The following is a 23,562-nucleotide window of genomic DNA, read 5'->3' on the forward strand; positions in this document are numbered from 1 at the left end:
TAGATGACTGCTGTGACACCCGCCATTCAAGTTCAAGTTCAAGTTCAAGAGACATTTCAAACTCCTTTAAAACAGTCAACGCACAACAATGAATGACACACGAGACAAGATATATTATACGTTTTCCAATTTTTATTACAATTATCTGTACACAAAAGGTCCTACTTCAGCTCCTTCACAGCCAGGCCTGGAAGGGAACCAAGACAAACTCATTAGAATATTTTCACTCAACACCTCGTCGTTCACTCAGCAGGTTCAGGTCAAAGGCCCTGGTGAAATTAAGCACATAATTCCTTTTACGGCCATTTCACATCAAGGCTAATGTTGTTGAAAATGATTCAAACACCAGTGAATTCCCTTTAAAAACACATTACTGAAATAAACTATAGACGCAACAAACACTGCCTCTATTGTTGCTGAAATCTGCTTTTGTTTAAATCAATGGTTGTGATTTCACAAAACACAAACGGATGTTCTGGAAACAATCGTGCCTCCATTGTTGGTCATGGGCAAAAAAAGGAGGGAAAGCAGGAAGTGTCGATAATCCAACGGCGATTGAAAGAAAAAGTTAGATCATGATTACAAGGGAAACATTGAAAAGCTCGGGTTTGAGGATGATAATGTAGAATAATTAAATATGTTCCCCTGGAAGAAAAAAAACAAAATTGCATCCCAGTGTCAAGACTACTCTGAGACCCAAGTGTGAGATGGGTCTGTGGGTCTCCGGCAAAATGGTCAACATTTGGTTTTCCCCATCCACAAGACGTTGTCAGAGGAGAGCGGAGAACGTACAATAATAACTGTTCTGATCCTAGTTTAGTTTCATGACGACAGAAGAGACAGAAATGGAAGTTTTTGACAAATTTATAATCCCAGAGACTGACTGTAATTAAACACACGACCACCCACAGCAGCAGGTACAACAGGTCCATCACTATGGACGTGTGCGTCATGGTTAATAACAGTTAGTTACAGGCAGAAGGGTGAAGGTTACGGTCAATAAACTAACTGTTAACAGTCATACTAATAATTGCAATTCACATTTATCTTTTCATGTTCATTTTAGGTCGGCATAAGTTAAATAACAATGTAGTAACACAAACACATCTGAGGGAGGAAAGTCAAGATTATTGTAACAAACCTTTGGGTAGAGCCAGATTGTCAAGTCAAGTCATAATTTTGGATATTATTCTGATATTTTATATATACTGCTTCAGCATATTGTCAATAAATAAAAGTTTGAGAGAAAAGTGAGCGAGCAATGGGTGGGACAACAGAGCCTCTTTATAAGAGAACATTTAGTTTGACGCAGTAGTCCAATTTTTCAGTTTCTCTCTTTTCTAGTTTGCTGCCCTCTAATCCAGCGCTGTGTCCAGGTTGAGTTTAAAGCGGTTTGGTGTTCCTTGCACTGACCTGGAGGCAGGGACTGCTTGAGCTTCTCGGCCTTCTCCTTGTCTGTGATGACCAGGGTGTACAGGTACCTGCTGCAGCGCACCTTGAATTTCACATTGTCCTTGTTCTTCTTGATCTTAACGGCTGGGGAGAGAAAAAATAAAAATAAATCAATAAAATGAAGACTAGTCCGGATCACAACGAGCTTTCTGGGCAAAGTCAACTTCCACATACAGGAAATTTGACATGGTAATAAAAATAATGCGTAACATTTAAAAACCAATACGCAGAATATGCTCCATGCACCAGATAAGGGCACATGACAAAAAGGGCTGTGACAAGTTCTAAATATGTCAGTATTAGAAGAGTATAAATGTAAATATAAATGTGATTTATATGTGATGAATGAAGGTCGCAGGAATTCTGACAAACTGGTTTTCCGTACATGTAAAAACCCTTATTTTGCAAAAACAGTCACCATAACGAGTCAACTTACACTTGGCATCCTTCCTCCTGGCCGTCAGCAGAAAATCTTTGATTTCTTCAATTTTTCGTGGCTGCAGAAACACAAGTGAGAGTTAGGGCCCCGTTAGTGCACTGGGACCCAGCCCAACGCCAACCAGGACCAACACGCATGCTTGTTAATGGACCGGTGGAACCGAGTCTCCGTGGGAAGCGGGAACCCAGCACTTGGTCCATCCTTGCTCTGGCAAGCGTGTATAATCATCGCCGGCACGGACAGCCTGCGATGTTTGGACAACTTGCGCAACGGGGTCCACACCACCACCGACCGGTTCGGATCAGCCGGGAACACGGGAGCATCGTTCACGCCGGAAGCAGCCCGCCCGGGACGGCGCCGTTCGGCGACAGGAGCTAGCTGGTTAGCAGGCTAATGCTAGCTAGCGCGCTAGCTAGCCGCAGATAGTACCGAATAACGAATACGGCGTCCTCGTCAACGCAGCGCGGCGGACGGTTCAATACAGACAACCGGACGGTCGTTTCAATTCGCGCGTTCAGTAGTTCGACTGGAAGTAAAGCGCCGCTTACCATGTTGCCGTGTTCAGCGGGCCGGGCAGGACCCTGTGGGGAAGCAGCGGGACACGGAGTGAGTACAGCGGTGGTTAGCACTGGGAGGACAGTCACAAGGCAAAAAATGCCCGTCGGTTCGCGCGGTTAACACATAAACACATCGCGATCGCGCAGCGCCCGCGACATATTTGTCATTGGTAACGAGGATGTTTGGTGATTGTGGTGTTGGTGTTGGTGTTGGTGTTGGTGTTGGTGTTGGCGCTGGCGGAGCGGAGCTCGACTCACAGTCTGCCGGAGAGAGGACGAAAAGGGGCGGTACTTCCGCTTCGAGGGACTTATATATTCACTACGGCAAGGCAGAGAGGACACGATTCACGTTCAACGCCTTTTCTAATTTTGCTGTATTGTAATAATTACAACAAGAACCTTGTCATAATAGTCCATCGGTACACCGTTGAAACTGGGAACTCTAAATAAACTACCGTCTGCGAACTATGATTTAATGTTAATTATGCAGCTCCAGGTAATACAAGTTTTATGTTGTCGTTAAAAGGGAATGCACAGCTTTCACTTGAGTTGGTGACCCCGCTGACCCCGAATCTATGGAAATAGAGAACAACATTTTATCAGCTGGTTGGTTGAAAGTTATTCGAGTTGTTCCTCTATTTTCCCTGGGTCATGTAAAAAAAAAAACGTTGAATATTTGATTCGATTTTTTTGTTCCCCCGTAAGACATTACGATTTTAAGCAATTTATATGGTAGAATATCCCGAAAATACCGCGTTGATTGTGTACCCAAATTGACCCGGCATTGATTTGAATTAAGAAGAAGTGACAATGACAGTGGAAGCCCCATTATCGTGTTTAATTTGTGTGTTTTCAAGGTATTCCTTTTTAGAAAAGTTCCGCTGTTGACTGAGACATATATTTTATACGGATCATTTAGAGCAACGAATGCACCGATGGAGACGTTCCCCTCCATCAGATGGAATTTGACATCGTGAGTGTCTAGTTAATGAGCCCCGACCATTCCTGCACAGTAGGTGTCCATTCCAATTACTATATTAATATGTCGATGTGTTTCTCTTCGGTACATGGTGGACTTTTAATGGCCTTTGATTTGTGTATTTTCTAACTGTGTTTGAAAGGAATGCGCCAGCGACCTTGAAATGAAAGTATAGATTCCACTCCTCCCACAGAGCCCCACAGCGGACCGCCTCAGAACATTGGTTCCTCATTAAAAACTCCACAGCACCAGGTTCCCGCCGTGGTTTGAAGATGACAGACATTTTGTCAATAATTTATGTTTGTGGTTGTGTGTGTGTGTGTGTGTGTGCGTGCGCTGTGATCAGCCTCTTTTGATAGATGCTTCTCGTGTTGAGTGACAGCTCGGTGTGTTGTATTGTGTGTGGTATAACATTAATTCATAAAGGCAGGAAAAAGCCGCGAGGGTCATAATCAGTCCAGCATCTGCCTGTCACAGGGCAGATCGACCCGCCGCCCCAGACGTGCAATCGGTGGATTTTTTTTTGGGGGCGGAGTATCAAGCTGGCGTTTACATTTATACAGTAGCAGCGACGTCAATCAAAACATATAAAGTATCTTCTTCTTCTTCTTCTTCTTCTTCTTCTTCTTCTTCTTCTTCTTCTTCACATTTGGGCTGCTCCCCTTAGGGGTCGCCACAGGGGAAGGCCTACAGGACGCTAGTGAGGCTGTTAGAATTGCCTTAGAAATATTGGATCCCAAGGAAATCACAGAAAACAAAAATAACCCCTTATAAAATCAACTGTGGGATGAATGGATGGATGAATGAATGAATTAACTAATTGATGGATGAATGAATGGATGAATGAATTGATGGTTGGATGGATGGATGGATGGATGGATGGATGAATTAATTAATGAATGGGTGGATGGATGGATGGGTGGATGGATGAAGGAATGGATGAATGATGGATACCATTCTGCTTTGTTGAATCTCTCATTACATACTTGGTTGCGCTGTTGCAAACACTACAACCAGTGCAATAACTATGTAATAAACAGAATATTCATATTTATTTTTATATTTTCACCGAGTCAATACTTGCGTTATTTTCTTAACATTTTATTTATTTGTTTGATCTTCATCTGGGCATAGAAAACATTTTGTACATTCTGTATATATTGTATTTCTTTATTTAGGCTAGAATTATTTTTCTATGTTACAGTCTGTTTTTAATTGTATCTTTTTAAAATTATAATAATAATAATTATTATTAAATAATTATAACTATAATACCATGTTTTGGTCCATAAACAAGTAATCACTACTCCAAGAGGGGGAGAATCACCACGTCTGAGACAAATAAAACATAGAACCAAACAACAACATGTACATGGAAAAACATAAACATGGAACCAAACAACAACGTGTACATGGAAAAACATAAACATGGAACCAAACAACAACATGTACATGGAAAAACATAAACATGGAACCAAACAACAACATGTACATGGAAAAACATAAACATGGAAACAAACAACAACATGTACATGGAAAAACATAAACATGGAACCAAACAACAACATGTACATGGAAAAACATAAACATGGAAACAAACAACAACATGTACATGGAAAAACATAAACATGGAAACAAACAACAACATGTACATGGAAAAACATAAACGTGGAAACAAACAACAACATGTACATGGAAAAACATAAACATGGAAACAAACAACAACATGTACATGGAAAAACATAAACATGGAAACAAACAACAACATGTACATGGAAAAACATAAACATGGAAACAAACAACAACATGTACATGGAAAAACATAAACATGGAAACAAACAACAACATGTACATGGAAAAACATAAACATGGAAACAAACAACAACATGTACATAGAAAAACATAAACATGGCCTCTTCCTGTCATAGTTATGGCAGTAAATGCGGAGGACAAGGAGAGGGATGTAATCAGGAGGGTGTTGGGGGTGTGTTCAAAGCAGGTGCTGGTGGTGTGTGTGTGACTGTGACAAGTCCGCCTGTATGTGTGTGTGTGTATGTGTGTGTGTGTGTGTGTGTGTGTGTGTGTGTGTATGTGTGTATGTTTGCATGTGATGTGTGTGATGTGTCCACCGGTGATTGTACAGGACTTATCCCAATTTTTTCTGGTGTATAAGGTCGGCATTATAAAGCATATACAAAGCCGCCGCTAAGTCCCGCAGCCATGCAGACCCCCCAAGCACCCCGCCCTGCAGCCACAGAAGTATGCCCCCCCCCGGCCCCCAGAGAAGCTTGGAGCCCGCGGCACAACACACTTCTCTCCCAGGAGACCCCGCACCCCTGAGACGCACACATACAACCCACCGCCAGGCGCAGGCACCAGAACCCGGGGCCGAGGACGCCAGGCACGGACCGCAGGCCCCGGGGGCCGGGTCGGCACAGAAGGCTCCCAGCGGCGCCTTCCGCACTCCTGGGGTGCCAGTCCTCCAAGCATGATATTATTATTATTATTATTATTATTATTATTATTGATATTATTATTATTATTATTATTGATATTATTATTATTATTATTGATATTATTATTATTATTATTATTGATATTATTATTATTATTATCTCAGGGAGTTATGTAATTCTTTGATGCGGGATATTGTTTCATGCTGACTTATTATTAAATTATGAAATTATTAGAATTGAACATAATCATAGAATTGGACATTATTTCATGACGGTGACTCTGAAACCAGGGGGCTGAGTCTCCACCTAGTGCAGCACATGCTTCATGGGCTTAAATATTTCCTTTGCGTTATCGCGTGGGGGGAGACCATGTCTCACGCAATTCTCAAGAAACCCCAAATGAGTCCCACGATTCTAGATTTCTCTTTCGTTTGGTTCGCTCTTCGTTGGAGAAGAAACAGATGTGTTGAGTGATTGTTTATCTGTCCATTGCAGACGACGAATTAAAAAAAGAATTGTCGACCTGGCAGGTTCTGCTCGACCAGGCGGTTGACGCAGGTGACGTCAGTCCCCACGTGGCGGAATGTGCTTTTCAGAGTTGCAGTTCTCGTCGCCGCCGCCAGAGAGCACTGTGCCATCAGCCATAAAGACCTGATCTGACGCTGCGGAGCCTTTTTTTTTTTTTTTTTTCTCAACTCACTGCTCCAACTATTGCGCATTAAACTCACTATGACGTGGAGGAAAATACATGAACGCACCGAAACGTGGTTTCCCAAGTATTGCACATTAATTCACTATGAGATGTATGAAAATGCATGGGGAGGCAGTCTTAGAGCATGTAACCCAGTTAGTTCGTCCCAATGAGGGATGTTTTATTCAATAATCAACAGAAAATAAAGACTCGGGCAAAATGCGGCTGAGAAGCGAGTCTGGACCCAGCTCCACTCTGCTCTGCTCCCTGTCTCAACACCCCGAGGTCAATTGGAATTTAGTTCCCGACACGTCTTCAGAGGAACCGCTTCCTTCTGCTGACTTTGGCATTTGTATTAAACCCCCCCTCCAAGAAACACCCCCCAAAAATAAGAAAAAACAAACACAAAACGTGCTGGATTCAATGAGCCTAAAGCCCCTGTTTACCCTTTTTTCATGTACTCAGTAGCATTTGCCCCTGACTCCGAAAACTGGAATAATATCCTGATGAACAGAAACACCACCTAAAATAAATAAAAACAAAACATATACAGTACACAGTATAAATACATATGAATCAAACACAGGGCCAGAGAATTGAACAAATGTTTTTACCGAGTCACCGGTGACGAGATAAATCTCCTAAACCAGCCCAAGCTCCTCTCACTCATTGCTTTATTCAGCACGATGTCTGCAAAAAGCTCCTGCTGTAATAAACGTGCTCATCCGTGACATCATTTTCGCTTTTCACGTATTAGATCACTCCACGACCCCGGACCGGACTTCACGACAAACGGACGTTCAGCGCAGCCCAGTCAACCGCGCGCGGGGCGGGGGGCAGACGGACGAGCGGTCGGGGGCGCCGGTGGCCAGCGAAGCCCGAGATGTGAACATTTGCCGTCGCAGGAGAGGAAACGACCCCAACGCCCTCCTCTCTGATTGGATGGATTTGTCACGTTATTGATCATCTTTCCTCATCGGACCGAATCTCCGTCAAGTGCGTCCGCGGACGGGGAGGAGATGTTATCAGCGGCGTCCAAAATAACCAGGAGAGGAAACGGTTTTTGACAGTTTGACGACGTGGAGGGCGGGGCGGGGCGGGGGGGGGGGGGGTTGGTACCAACCATCTCGGAACGGGGGGCTGACGGGCCTTGTTGCCGTTGGAGACGGCCCTCCTCCCCCCGGGCTCCCGACGTGGCGTTTTGGGCTGATAACACGCGAGGCCGCCTCCTCAGGTTTGAAGCGTCGTCAGCCTCCCGGGAGGCCCCGCGCCCCCTGCAACACCCTCGCCGCCCACCCGACCGACGACCACCACCCGAAAGGCGCCCCGGCCTCCACCGGGCGGTGCTCCGTCCGCCGGAGAGGCGAAGCGCGGATCGGCGCCAGGCTTTGGCGCGGCCTCGGCGGGGCACGGACCAAGATGGCGCGTAGCTTCACTGACCGAGCAGGTTCCCCCGACGCCGCGTCACCTTGAGCAACTCACCTTACACAGCGGTTGACCGCGGGGGGGGGGGGGGGGGGGGGGGGGTGGGGGGGGTGAGGGGGCAGGTGAGGGGGGAGGGAACATAGGAGCTACATTTGTATCAGGGAACGTGGGGGTGAGACAGCACAGTGTTACCTCCCCCTGTCTCTCTCTACCCCCCTCTCTCGCTCTCTCCCTCCCTCTATCTCTCTCTCCCCCTCTCTCGCTCTCTCTCTCTCCCCCCCTCTCTCCCTCCCTCTATCTCTCTCTCCTCTCTCTCTCTCTCTCTCTCTCCCTCTCGCCTGGCCCCCCTCCCTCTCTCTCTCTCTCTCTCTCTCCCTCTCGCCTGGCCCCCTCCTCTCTCTCTCTCTCTCTCTCTCTCTCTCCCTCTCGCCTGGCCCCCTCCTCTCTCTCTCTTTCTCTCTCGCCCCGCCCTCTCTCTCTCTCGCTCTCTCTCTCTCGCCCCCCCCCCACCCTCTCTCTGCTTGTATTGTCCTTAACACCAAATGTCAGATTGGCCCGACTACACTACACGGGCAGGGCGAGAGGACCGTTTAACCGAGGCTGCCATTTGGATGACTAATTCCTTTTTGCGCGGAAAGTGTGTTTCCTGTCAGCGGTGGGGGAGCTACAAAGGCTTCCACGGCTCTGAAGCGTAACCAGTGAAGTTTTAATGCCGCTGCGCTGCGCATTATACATCGCTCATACTCAACGACTGTGTCCGGATTAATTCGAAAGAAGTACAAAAAAGATGGCGGCTCAAAAACAGCCGTGCGCTGTCGTCCGTCACAGTCGGACTACGATTACCTGTGGCAGCGCACTAAAAAAAAAAAAAAAATCACAAACACATATTATTATTGTTATTCTTTTTTTATTGTTATTATTATTATTATTATTATTATTATTATTATTATTATTATTATTATTATTATTATTATTATTATTATTATTATTATTATTGGTGCGTTGTTCACCTGTTGTCCTTCCTTGGACCATTTTCTTTGTAGGTGCTAACCATTAACTGGCATACCGGTCTTGGAGATGCTCTGACCCAGTCGTCTCGCCATCACAATGTGGTCCTTGTCAAAGTGGCTCAGATCCTTACGCTTGACCATTTTTCCTGCTTCCAGCACATCAGCTTCAAGAAGTGACTGTACACTTGCTGCCTGATACCTCCCACCCCTTTACAGGTGCCACTGGAACGAGATGAGCGATGTTATTCACTTCACCTGTCAGTGGTTTTAATGTTGTGACTGATCGGTGTCTATGTGCAGGTTTTGGCTATGAACGCACATTTGCACTGTGCGAGCTACGTAGTGTAGACTCCATCGCTCTGTAGTGGTTGCAAACTCTGTGTGTGTGTGTGTGTGTGTGTGTGTGCGTGTCTGTGTATCATCTTACCTGCTTTTTTTGTCGGCAGGGATTTTCGTTTGACATTTTATCTCTTTTGCCCTTTTTGTAAATAAACACATTCTGTTCCATCGAACCCGGTGCCGTGTCCTGATTTTGCAGCATTGGAGCGAGTTGTAACACGCACACTGAAGGAGTCCAAAACAGTCCAAAACATATTCCGCGTTTGTGGCCTAGCACATGGAGTTCGCTCGCGGCTCCAGAGCAATCGTTTTATTTTAGTCCCAACGGTTAAAAAAGTGAATGAAATGTCTCGGAGGTACATGCAGAGTTGAATCTGTTTGAATGGAACCGTGTTGCTGGGAACCTCCACACGGAGTGATCTCCTTCCACAGAGACACCCTGAGGCAGGACTCTGTGGACTGCAGCTAGAAGACAGCCATGTTCTGATTTTTAGGACAGAGAAATAACAAGAAACAAGTGTATTGGCTTGTATTCATAATTCTGCACTAATCCATCACCAGTACTCAGAAAACACGCGTCACTATGTCAGCCCATGCTGCGTTCAGTGGGAACTCAGAAAATTGTAGCTCGTTTTAGTAGTAATGCTGACGTTAAGACGAGCAACAGCACAAACTCCTGCTACGTTCCATTGGAAACCAAAAAATTGGCTGCTCAACCAGACCATCCCCACACCACATACCCCGACACCAAACTGAGGCCAGGGAGAATTCCTGGCCGAAGCCTACTCCCCCCCCACCCACCACCACCACCGCCAACCACCACCTCCAAGCAGAGAACAAAACTGAAAAAAAACAGGGTCAATGTTTTATACCTAAAGCGACAAACTCTGACACGACACTATACCTTAAATAATAAAACAATGGACTCTGAAACAGGGTTCCCATACCTTGAACAAACAAATATCCCCAAAAAAATTAACTGGTCCCCTTCCAGAGGACCCGGTTCCCCAGAACAACACGGTCGACCGCCTTCCTTCCCCCAGGGCGACAATACGGACTCCCCTCCTCCCTTCTGGAGCGTGGGACCTCGAGCTGCTGTGTTGGCTGGTGAAGGCGTGGCCGGTCTTGGCTGTTGCGGGGGCTGCTGGGCTGCTGGATGCTCCCGGAGGCGGCTGCTGGGCGGAGGAGCAGGTTGCCAGCGGTTACTTGCGGTGGCTGCTGGGGCTGCTTCTCCCCCGGGTCCCCCGCCGGACACCATGGGTGCTGCTGCTGCCAGTCGGGAGAGGGTTGAGACCTTGAGACCAACCAACGAGCAACGGGTATGCAGCCACCCTGACCCAATCACCTAGATCCAGGTCAGGTGTGGCTGCTCAACCAGACCATCCCCACGCCACAATGGCCCACTAATAGTAAGTGATGCACGACTCGCAAATTACTTGTTTGTCGCGAAATCTTTTAAATGACCGGGGAGTCAGGAGTCACTCCGGCAAAAGAGCAGACGAGCGGCTGCATCATTGGCTCACAAACTGCAAAAAATTATGCTGAAGTAAATTTGAGTCCAAGGCATTAAAAACGGTCTCTGTATTTGTCATGAGTCGCACTGAATGTGACCCTTTCAGCGACACTTTGCTTTCCACCAAAAATGAATAGTCAAGCCGACTCTTCGGGCTCTCGTTCGTCCGTCCTCCCCGGCTCACCAACGCGCGCTACACCAGCAAACGAATAGTCGGAAAATTTGAACGACTCCCCCCCCCCCCCCGAGTGACTCGTCAAGAACCAAATCTCCAACAAAGAGTCGAAGCTTTCATCGCTACTAATAGTTCTCGCTTTCAGAGTGAAACTTGAGCCCCCTAATAATAGCCTCGGCATTTTTCGAGGGGGCGAGTTAGGCAAACATTACCTCCCTCCCCCCCCCCCCCCCCCAGTCACAGTGCTCCTCATCAGCAGCGCTTGGGTCGTTTTCCTCCTCAAGCAGAGAAGGTACCTCAGGCCCTTCTCCATCGGGGTTAATGAGGTGACGAACCGCACCGCGCCGTATTAAGACGTTCACTCTGCGTTGCGAGGGCGATCGTTAGCGGCAATAGAAGCAGACAAATCCTTCTTTAACTGCTCTCATTGAGCAATGAAATAAAAAAATAAATAAAAAAGGCCACGGGGGGGAAAATGTTTTTGGGGGAAATCTGTTCTAAAAATTAAAAGAAAGGCTGAGAAGGCACTTCACTCAGAGCTCAATCTCAATTTTTATCGCAATAAAAGAAAGTGAATAAATAAAAAGGTTGAATGTAAATAAAAATATAATAATAAATATACAAATATAATATAAGAATGATAATATAAATCAAAAATATATAATATAAAATGAAAATATAAATATACAAATATAATATTTAAATATAAAAATCATAAATATGCATCGGCTTTATTCTATTGATTTATAGAGGTACCTGTATATTGAATTTTCTTTCTTTTCCCCTACGTCTATTCCCCACACACCACTGAATATCTATTCAATCTCTTCACCGCCGGATGAGAAATGTATGATCTTCAAGACAAAAATGGAAAAATCCACATATCTACCCGTTCTGTTCCATGGCTCCCCTGACACAGGTAGGTAAACACACATTTTCTTTACACAGAGTAAAATACTCTGGGGGAACAGCTTAAAAAACCCAAACTCACTCCCCGCCTCCTTCTGTCGATTTCCTTTCAAGTCACTTTAAAAAATATATCATCTGGATTTGCAGTTTAAAGTGGAAGTTTGTGTGTGTCGGCTAAACACCTTGACAAGCTGAGGCGACATGTTTTACTTTCACCAGACTTTGGACGTTATAATACCACCTTGGATTATAAACCATCCATTAAAATATATGCTTTACTTAAACTTACTTACACTGAACTATACTTCTGTAGTTATTGCGACTGTTGGCATACTGACACTTTCAGTACTTCTACATTATTATCACACTGCTGCTAGACTATATACTATATAAACTGTATACTATAAATGCTATATGTGCTGTCATATACTAAATGCTATATATACCATATAAACTGCATACCATATATACTATATGTACTGTTATATACAATATATACAGTATATATATACAATATATATATATATATACAGTACACTGCTGTATACTGTATATATACTATATAAATTGTATAATATATATACTACTATAACTGTATACTATATATACTATATGTACTGCTATATACTCTATACTATATTCACTGCTATATACTGTATGCTATAAACACTACATGTACTGCTAAGGTATATACTGCATACTATATATACTATATTCACTGCTATATACTGTATATTATATATACTATACATAGGGCTATATACTATATATACTGCTATATACCATATCCTTCATACTGCTATATGCTGTATACTATACATATGGCTATATACTATATATACGGCTATATACTGTATACTATATATACTAAATAAACTGCTAAGGTATATACTGTATACTATATATACTATATTCACTGCTATATACTGTATACTATATATACTATATACTGTATATATACTACTATATATACTGCTAAAAACCATATCCTACATACTGCAATATGCTGTATACTATATATACTATACATACGGCAATATACTATATAAACTGCTATATACCATATTCTACATACTGCAATATACTGTATATTATATATACTTTATAAACTGCGATATACTATATTTACTGCTATATACCATATCCTACATACTGCTATATACTGTATACTATATATACACTATATAAACTGTGAAATACTATATATACTGCTATATACCATATCCTACATACTGCTTTATACTGTATCCTATATATACACTATATAAACTGTGAAATACTATATATACTGCTATACACCATATCCTACATACTGCTATATGCTGTATCCTATAAATAAAACTCACCGCCTGCTGCCTTCACTGCCTATATCCATTCTTGCCGGTAATGGCGGACGCGCCATTAGAGATACAGAGGATGCACATACTGTATATAACTCTAACATATCCAATGGCTGTTTCTCAGAAAGTGTCAGCTAAATAAAATATCAACTAAAGCACTTCCAAACCAAAAGAATCTCACGGATTTAATTGTAAGTCGCTTTGGATAAAAGCGCCTGCTAAATGACTAAAAATGTAAAATGGATTCCCACGTTCGTGGCAGACTTGTGGGCTGCTGTCCCTTCGTGACGGTTGCTTCCTGATGTTTTTGATCTCGCAGAGTGGCGGGGCGGGAAATATTTACCTGAATGAGCTCTCTGAGAACAAACGGCCGCATCTGTCTTTATGCATCCCGTCCTTCCATTAATTCACCCGTCACATAATTTCCCCCATTACACTGATACATTTCGGCAATTCCCACAACAGTCCCATATAAATGTGCTTGACAGCGATCGGTTCATAGCCCTTTGGCTCCGCTTATATCGACGCATTAGTGACAAATTGTTTTGTCTGGGGAGTATTTTGGGTCCCTCTCTATTGCCGCAGCCTTCGCCTTTTGTCTCTTCCATGAACCGTCTATCAGTGGAAAACTTTATTTGCCGAGCTGGAATAAAGGGAATTGCCGTGGCAATTGCTCCGATGCATTCATGCGTGCTTATGAAAAACGGTCCATGGCCTTATGGAGGCTCCTGGCCTGCGCCCAAACCTTTACACCCCAATATTAAATGGTCACGAGACGGAGTTTTGAGTATTGGCAGCCGCTCTGAGCACGACGCCGCCGAGTTCTAACAGCTCTCGATGGAAAGACGCCACCGGCTGCTTCTGCAGATAGAGCTCCTCCACCAACTTGTGGTGACAGCTAAAACGCCGGCGCTTTCACACTTTCTGTGTTTGATTTATGTCTGTTACGTCAATGTTTGCCAACATTCATTTCCACTACCGTGGCACATTTTATTTTACAATGAAATAATGCAACGGCACTATATCACGATCCTGTAAACCAGTCAGTGGCAAAAAGGAAACTTTGGCATCACAGAGCTACGTTTTCCAGGAAAAAAATGTGTCGTATTTACAAACCCCAATTTCAATGAGGTTGGGACGTTGTGTAAAACGTGAAGAAAAAACAGAATTCAATGATTTGCAAATCCTTTTCAACCTATATTCATTTGAATACACGACAAAGACAAGATATTTAATGTTCAAACTCATAAACTTTATTGTTTTTTTGCGAATATTCACTCATTTTGAATTTGATGCCTGCAACACGTTCCAAAAAAGCTGGGACAGGGGCATGTTTACCACTGTTACATAACCTTTCCATTGAACAACACTCAATCAGCGTTTGGGAACTGAGGACACTAATTGTTGAAGCTCTGCAGGTGGAATTCTTTCCCATTCTTGCTTGGTGTACGACTTCAGTTGCTCAACAGTCCGGCGTCTCCGTGGTCGTATTTTGCGCTTCATAATGCGCCCACGCATTTTCAATGGGAGACAGGTCTGAAATTGTGCGTTGAGAAACGATGTTCTTAAACTCTTGGACTATTTGCTCACGCAGTTGTTCACAAAGTGGTGAACCTCGCTCCATGCTTGCTTGTGAACGACTGAGCCCTTCGGGGACGCTCCTTTTACACCCAGTCATGACACTCACCTGTTTCCAATGAACCTGTTCACCTGTGGAATGTTCCAAACAGGTGTTTTTTGAGCATTCCTCAACTTTCCCAGTCTTTTGTTGCCCGTGTCCCAGCTTTTTTGGAACGTGTTGCAGGCATTGAATTCAAAACGAGTGAATATTTGCAAAAAAACAATAAAGTTTATGAGTTTGAACATTAAATATCTTGTCTTTGTCGTGTATTCCATTGAATATGGGTTGAAAAGGATTTGCAAATCATTGTATTCTGTTTTTGTTTTTGTTTTTCATTGGAATTGGGGTTCGTAATTTGTGACTGAGGAAGTGCTTTATTTGTTAAAAAGGGCACCGATTATGTTCCTTTTTAATACGGGTCTCTGAGGTCCCCAAAACATCTTTTCAAAGAATTCTTCTCAAAATACCGCTCATATTATGCGTTCTAGCCATTGTAACATGCCTCTTAACCATTCTCTTCCAAAACGGGCGGTTTCTGTGTGCGTCACTAAAAATGTAAATGAGCTGCCACGCCCCCGAGCTCTGGGAGCCAATGGGTTTGGTCCGAAACCTTTCACTGATTTCACCTCATTAGTCTGCCAAAATCATCAGTTTCTGAACAAATTTGCAAAATAAGCAATCCAGTTGCTGAATCTTGACTCATCTTAGGTCTACAAAGACGTCATTTAAAAATTTGTGGCAAACTTTTGTTGCAGACACCGCATCAGAAAATAAAATAAATAAAATATATACATCCACAGTAAAAACACAATTTTATTGGTTTATTTATTGGTTTTGTTTGGCTATACGCAGTCGGACGTTTGTTTGTCCTTCTTTTGTGATCATCCCTATTCTTCACTTTATCTATTGGTATATAACACACAAACAAACAAACAAACAAATACATCAATAAATAAGCAAACAAATACATACATAAATAAACAAACAAACCAATAAACAAACAAATAAATAAGCAAACAAATACATACATAAATAAACAAACAAACCAATAAACAAACAAATAAATAAGCAAACAAATACATACATAAACAAACAAACAAACAAACAAACAAACAAACAAATACATAAATAAATAAGCAAACAAATACATACATAAATACACAAAAAAAAACAAATAAATAAACAAATAATCAAATAAACAAAAAAATAAAATAGGCTAAGTGTAAGTGTACGTTCCCTACAAACTCGTGGTCTCACCAAGTATTGGCTGAAAGCGGTGGAAAATAAATATCTGGTAATTCATTGGTTAAAGGGGACCTATGATGCAAAACGTACCTTTTCAGTGCTTGTGCACATACGTTTGGGTCTCTGATGGCGTACTAACACACAAACTGTGAAAGAAGACAACTCAATCGGTTTTTGGTGAGCGTTCCAACTCAGAAAACACGTCCTGAAACGCGTCGTTCCCATTTGTGTCTCAGTACTACACGGCATTTTGACAAATTAGAATTAGAACCGGCCTCCGTCTGAGCGACTCAAACAAACAAATGGTTTCAGAGAAAGAGGAATTAGTACCAACTGTCCGCGAATGAACTGCAGATGATGGAAATGACCTTGCAGTGTGTTCCTTTCAAAAAAAAAAAAAAGTAAAGTATGCGATAGATAGACTGGAGGCTGTGGCACGCGATCCACCGTGTTTTACTCTCGATGTATCTATTTATTTTATTGTATTTTCTGACTGTGGCGTGGGGGTGGTGTGGTTTAAGCAGCCTCACCTGTCTTGGCTCTAGGTAATTGGGCCCGGGATCAGAGGTGGCTGTGCGCCTGTTGCCCATCAGAGCAATCAACGAGCAACAGGTAAATCAACCCCCCCCCACACACACACACACACACAGGGAGAGCCTCTGTCATGACATGTGCCCCCCTGCTCCCGGCTTGTTCCACCTTGCCCACTCCCACACTGCATTTTTTAAAAACCCTACAATAAACTGGTGTGTTTGCAACATCTCTGCCGGTGTCTCCGTGTCGGAGGGCCCTGAAAACGCCGCTCGGATGGTGTGCGGCAGGCGGAACTGCCGCACCGACGATGCCGCGACGATAAAAAATTCCTGTGCGCGGTGCGAACGGTGTCCAGGTGCATCCCGGTTGCGGTCCCCCTGTCCCTGTCTCTGCAACCAAAGTCGGAACAAACTCTTAAATCGGGCCTTGTACATCTGATGTGAGTGAAGATTCAGTCACCGTATTCCTGGCCTCAAATATGGTGAGAAAAAAGGCGAAAGGTGAAATCAGTGAAAGTTTACCGAGTAAATGAACCAGACCCCTTGCGCTCAGACCCCGATGGCTCTCGAAACCAGGGGCCCAGGGAGGGGGACGCCACCCACTGACACGGCCCGTTTTCGGACAGGGTGGATTGGACGCATGTTAGAGCGGCTTGAATGCGTAATCTGAGTGGTATTTCCCAGCCACAAAAAAAAAATAAAAAAATGTAAAAACATGTTTTGGGTGAACAGGAAAGCATAGTAGGTCCCCTTAAAATAAATGTAACCAAATTAGACATCAGGCACAGCAACTGATCCTTGTACTAAATGCATCAAAACCCAGAGCCGAGAGTGAGAATGTTACTCCCGGCTGGAAGGTGTTGCACCAGGGCTGTGGGAGTCCTGCTGCAGGTGTGAATAAACCCAGCAAAACATCGACATCCCCTCGAGCCTGAGCCCTTAATAATACAAATTTTAACCACAGTCTCTTGCACGGAGTCCGCCCTATGGCACCGTGGGGGCGGGGTATTCCGTCGGTTGCGATCTGCAACCGCACCGCCGGATGCCGCTAAATCCCACCCCCGGCGCCTTTAAACGATTCCCGCCGGGAGTCCGCTCACAACCCGCACCCGAACCGACTCTCCTCGCTCTCGTTCACGTCTCAGGAACCTCGCTCCCTCACCAACTGAACCGAACAAACGAAGAGAGAGAGAGAGAGAGAGAGAGAGAGAGAGAAATTAGAACGATTCTTTTTCTTATTGAGTGACTCGTCAAGAAGCAAGTCTCGAAAAAGAGTCGAACCTTTCACTGCTGTACGTTAAGTCATGACTTTCAACTTGTTGGGATCGACACAGAGCTGCTTCTCTGCTGGAGCTGTTTGATTCCATGAACCAGTGCAGCCTGGCGATTATTGTTATAATTTTTTTTATTATTTAGGGATCCGTCTCCGTTCAGATCGTCCCCGCCCTCTCTCTGGATCCATCTCTCCCTCCGCCCTTCTTCCCTCGCCGACGACGGGGAAAAAGGAAAAATCGCCCGACGGCTTACGACTTCCCAAACTCCAAAAAACAAAACCGGCGGCAAAGAACCCGCGGCTTTGGCTGGAGTCATTAAGTGGGAGCGGAGAGAGGACGGTTTTCGCAATAGGGTGATTTTTTTCGTGTGTTGTCTCCCCCCCCCCCAAGGTGATAAAAAAGCCATTAGCGTGATGAGTCTCTCAGGTAATTCGGGGTGCAGTCGTTCCAAACCCAGTTAGGCACCAGGCGTGGGGCTGAAGAAACGGCCGTTATTGGATAGAGATATTACACCAAATTACTCAGGTGAGGATCTGCTTTCAGAGCGTTAAACGTCGCCCGTTCGGAGACGATGGCTTCATCTTCTTCTCCCCCTTGTTTCCCGGGGACGCTCTCTTCCATTCCTCAGGTCCTCCTGACGGGGGAAGTCTCCACCGCCTTAACTCACTCACGCCAGCGTAACAGGGGCGCGCGAAGACTCAAAGCACTTCATCCGGGACTGATTAAAAACTCATCAACCCCGTCGGAAAATACATCCGTCTGAGCGCCGGGGAAAAAAAAAATAAAAAAGCGAGGCCAGAACGTGTAGGTTTCGATAATAACATAACATAACACAAGGGGCCTCCGTCCAAACTATCTCCTCGAAACAATTCAAAAATACCATTTCTCAAAGCAAAGGAATAATTGCTGAGCTCCACGTTTTTTTTTTTTTTTTTTTTTTTTTTTTTATTACTTCACACGGGCATATTCCACCGGCTGGAAATTAATCATAATCTGGTTATGTCGATCCCAATTTTGGCGTGGGGTTCGTTTAACGTGATCTTTCACTTTGTTTTTCACTATTTCCTCCGTCGCGCTCGAGGCGGTGCGAGGATGCGTCTTCGCGAGGCCAGTGTATTACCTACACAAGGGAAATTCCAAGTGCTTTGCATAAGGCGTGAAAAAATACATAATATAAATGCAAAGAAGAACAAAGGCAGAGAAAAATATACCGTATAGTAAATTGGGCTTATAAAGACGTTTGGGAGTAAAAAAAAACAGGCCTCTGCACGTGATCAGTATTTGTAAAGCGTAATATACTAAACATGGATAATTGATGCGATCAGGGGCTTTCATGCTGCGCAACACTGTTATTTAGCCGTACGCAGGGCAGCCACAAACGTGGCGTTCGTGTGTGAGCCAGTCAGCAATCACTTCCTGTTCCTGTTATATATGTGAGGGAAGGTAAGCGCAGGTAACTAAACAGCGCCCTCAGTAGGACTCGCACCCAGCTGGGTTAGGTCTTTATGTTTTGTGTCGGGTATTGACAGTCATGGGACTCTGGGTGCACTGGCGCTGCACGCCGCGGGATCCGGGCAAAGACTTGGCACGAGTCTCCCCGAGGACGCCTTGGACTCCAGGTGTTCATTCCCAAAAACAAAGTTTTATCTCAAACTCCGAGCTGTTACCTTGGCTCATTTTTCATTATCCTTACAAGTAATGAAACACTTCTTTTGTTCTTAATTTGTAAAAACTCCCATACTGATTTATTAAGTCACATTTTTAACTTCAGTTACAGCTTCCATGATGTAATGTGGTGGCAGTACACTGCGGTTACAGTAAGTTGCACTAATTACTGATTGATGGGAAAGAATATTGTTGTTATTGTTCTCAATGTCACTGTGAGAATGTATTGCGTGCTGCTTATCATGTGAGAATGCTGGTTTACTTGGAAGCCGAAGGGAATTGATTATCTTTACTAAAGACAGCTGTCATAAATATTGCACGATGTGAAAACTGACAGTGCTGTAAATGGCGTTATTCTTGCACAATACACAATACTACACTTCATATGCCTTAGGCTACTGTTGGTGAGCTAACACTGTTGAGGATATCATAAACAAGGGGACATGAATGTTAATGTTGACGGTGCAAAATGGAAAGGTCATATGCACCTTCCTGAGAAGCTGAAAGAGTTAATGTCACCAACCAAAACACATCACAAAATCATTGCAGCTGTCAGTAGTTGTTAATTGTAACTTAAGTAGTTGTTTCCGTTTAGTAGTCTGAATGTTGACAAGAGGCAGTGGCAGCCTCAATATTTGTTGTCGCTTTTGCTGGGCCCCCCAATTTAACTGGAACGTGTTGCAGGAATCAAATTCAAAATGAGTGAATATTTGCAAAAAACAATGAAGTTTGTGAGTTTGAACATTTAAATATCTTGTCTTTGTCGGGTATTCGAATGAATATAGGTTGAAAACGATATGAAAATCATTGGATTCTGTTTTTATTTACATTTTACACAACGTCCCAACTTCATTTGAATTGGGGTTTGTATATTATTCACAACAAAAGCGGCGGTCTTAGCATTGAGACCACTGAAGATATGCAACTGAGAGCCGGGAAATCTTCCAATCACTATTTCAGACTGTATTTGAAAAAAACAACAACAATATAACAGAATAAGGGTACGCCTGTCCGGGAGCGTTTTTGTGGCTTCCCCCTCCCTCTCTTTCCTTCTTTCTTCCCGGGCCCTAATTGGGTGAATTCTCAGAACAATCGGCAAAGTGGATATCTTTGATATCTCTGTCACACTTCCAAGGCAGAACATTTTCTTTCTCCACTTCCTCTCTTGCTTGCTCGAGTGGGTTGGTTGGTAGTGCGAGGAGAGTTGTTAAAATTCACAGCATGAGCTCTTTCCATAAAATAGACTTTTGTTCTTTTCTTTTTTTTTTTTTTTTTTTTTTCCCCACCCCCCAGGCGTTCCTCTTGGCGCGTGCTCGGGTCCTCGGGGGTTTTACCCGAGTGAAGCCCGGGCTCAGTGTTGCAACTTCTCTGCCTTTTGTGTCTGATCCTCGCCCTGTGGTGGCAGCCGAGTGCGCGGAAGGAAAGACGCAGCCGCGACAGAGTCTTCAGATTAGCGCTAAATCAAATGCGGGAAACTGCGGATTGGTCGTGTTTTTTTTTCTCTCTCTCTCTCTCTCTCTCTCTCTCTCTCTCCCGCTTCGGGTACAGACGCTCACTCGGCTCGATGCCTTTGTGGGTGTGGTCTCACTTGTTTTTTTTTTTTTCTTTTCCTGAAAATAACTCAAAAACCTTTCCGCTCACAGGCCTAACCGCACTTTTATTTTTATTTTTTAACTTTTGACAAGAACTTGTAGGAGGAGATAGTGTTTGGTGAGCATGAATTAAACATGAGGCTGCTTCTGGGGGTGGGGTGTAATGTCGCGTGTCAGGTGAACGCTCAAAGTGCGTGAGTTAGACAAAACATTTAAAGCTCAGACGTGATGGCCTCTGATTCGGTGTCCACACGCTGTCGTTCTGCCTCATCTTGGAATCCTTGTGGACGACAAGGCCGAGAATCCAAGAATAAAGTTTGTTTTGATGGGATGTCTTCTGTCATGGCGGGCGGGGGGCCACGTTCGGAGGGGGCAAATTCATCGTCGTTGTTACTGACACGGGCTTCACGAATGAAATTAAAAGATCCAACAGCAAAATGTCGTTACTGGCGAATATCAAATAATCAAGCATCAGCCTGCGTTAGAAGGACTTCCTCGCTGTGGCACTGTTGTGAACTACTTCTCCTGATTAAACCTGTGACTAGCGGTTAGGTCCCCAGGTCCAGGGGTTAAGTGTCCTTGAGCAAGGCACTTAACCCCCTGACTCCTAAAGCTGAAGACGCTTTAGGAATTCGCAAACACGCTTTAGGAATTTGCACGCACGCTTGCGGAATTTGCAAACACGCTTTTCGGAATTCGCACGCGCGCATGCGGAATCTGCACGCACGCTTTAGTAATTCGCAAACACACTTTAGGAATTTGCACGCACGCTTCAGTAATTCGCAAACACGCTTTCGAAATTCGCACGCACGCTTTAGGAATTCACAAACAGACTTTAGGAAGTCGCACGCACGCTGTAGGAATTTGCAAACACGCTTTACACACGGACCGGTATGCGGGTGAACGCCAGGAAGGCTGCGGCCCCAGATGGCATATCTGGGCGAGTACTGAAGACCTGTGCTAACCAGCTAGCCCCGGTGCTCACTGCAATATTCAACATCCCCCTGGCTGAATCAGTGGTTCCGTCCTGCTTCAAGAGGTCCACCGTCGTTCCTGTCCCGAAGATGGCCTCTCCTGCCTGCCTGAATGACTACCCTCCGGTGGCCAGGGACTTGGATTACGATGCGTAATCATTTTCAGAAGGTTTTATGGATGTTTTATTCGTGTATTTTGTTGTGTTGTAGTGTCTTGTACCTTGTAATTATTTGTGAGTTCAGATGGCTTCTGGAAACCGCACCTGCAGGGTTTCCGTTAGAAAGAAGGAATTGTATCCTGGAAGATTTCAACGTCCCCGACAGATTGGAGAGATTCCGGGCGGGTATTTTCTGTGTTTATTGAGCTTAAAAACAATTGATAGACAGGCTATATAAGGATTTAAATCATGATGGCGTGCAGATTTATAATATTTTTTATTGAATAATCAAATTAAAATGAGTCCCGTCTGTTAACGCCAATTTAAAAGTACATAAATAAATATTATGAATATTACAAGAGATCTGCAGTTTATTTTTTATAGAAATGATGAGTCTATTTTATTTCGACATCAAGGAAAGAAATATGGCGATAATCATCGTCATTTTTTTATTGTCCAGCATTAATTCTAATTGTGCTTGGAGGGAATTATTTTCACCGGACATTATGACCGGAGAGATTTAAATATGTCGTACTTCAACAGATTTTCCCGGTCAAAAACTGCCAATTACCTGATCATGGAAACGCTGCGTACCTGCATTGTGTCAGCCCACTTTGGGAGCTGGGAGTGAAGTTTCCTGCCATTTACTCCAACAGAACTGTCCATTCCTTCCAGTGTGGCTGTCCTACCACCACCCCCGCCACCGTGAGGACCAATGTACAGGAGGTACCGGAGCAACCGTTTTTCAGGGAACAGCATGTTAGCCCTCGGCATGTAAAGACTTGCAGGTCTGTCTCATCAACTGATAATATTGAATAATAACATAATTATGTTCATTGGCTTTGTTTATTCAAACTGTGTCTTGTACTAAAGCATTAGACGTTGTTAACTACTGACCATTCAGACTTTGACTACCTTTTCTCTTTATCTTTTCTGTGTAGATTCTGACACACATCACTGACACTCATTTTTGTTGAATTTACACCATGAGCACCGGAATAGGGGGGACACCAAGATTTTTTTGTCCCCCCACTTTCAGATATTACGGTAATAGAGCATTGGCTACAGTGGCGTCGTAAGGGGTGGGCGTCCGGGGCTTCAGCCCCGAATGTTTCATGAATAGCCCCCGATTGAAAATAGCGCCTCGATCGTTCCCTCTCCGACGGTGCCGACTGTGCCCACGGCACGCCAGCGATGTGGCGCCCGTGATCGGCG

The 23,562-nt window shown here is 44.1% G+C and overlaps 1 protein-coding gene across 1 annotated transcript; it reads right to left on the reverse strand.

Moving 5' to 3' along the window:
- Nucleotides 1–110: 110 nt before the first annotated feature.
- Nucleotides 111–2,720, reverse strand: rpl38 (ribosomal protein L38). The gene is made up of 5 exons (XM_080021464.1): nt 2,707–2,720; nt 2,440–2,472; nt 1,889–1,949; nt 1,414–1,536; nt 111–187 (listed from the first exon to the last, which is right to left on the reverse strand). Exons 2-5 carry the CDS (start codon nt 2,440–2,442, stop codon nt 162–164), a joined length of 213 nt encoding a protein of 70 aa, XP_079877590.1. The 5' UTR covers nt 2,443–2,472; nt 2,707–2,720; the 3' UTR covers nt 111–161.
- Between the last annotated feature and the right edge of the window lie 20,842 nt (nt 2,721–23,562).

This window comes from Zeus faber, assembly GCF_960531495.2.
Source record: "Zeus faber genome assembly, chromosome: 20".
NCBI classification, from domain to species: domain Eukaryota; kingdom Metazoa; phylum Chordata; class Actinopteri; order Zeiformes; family Zeidae; genus Zeus; species Zeus faber.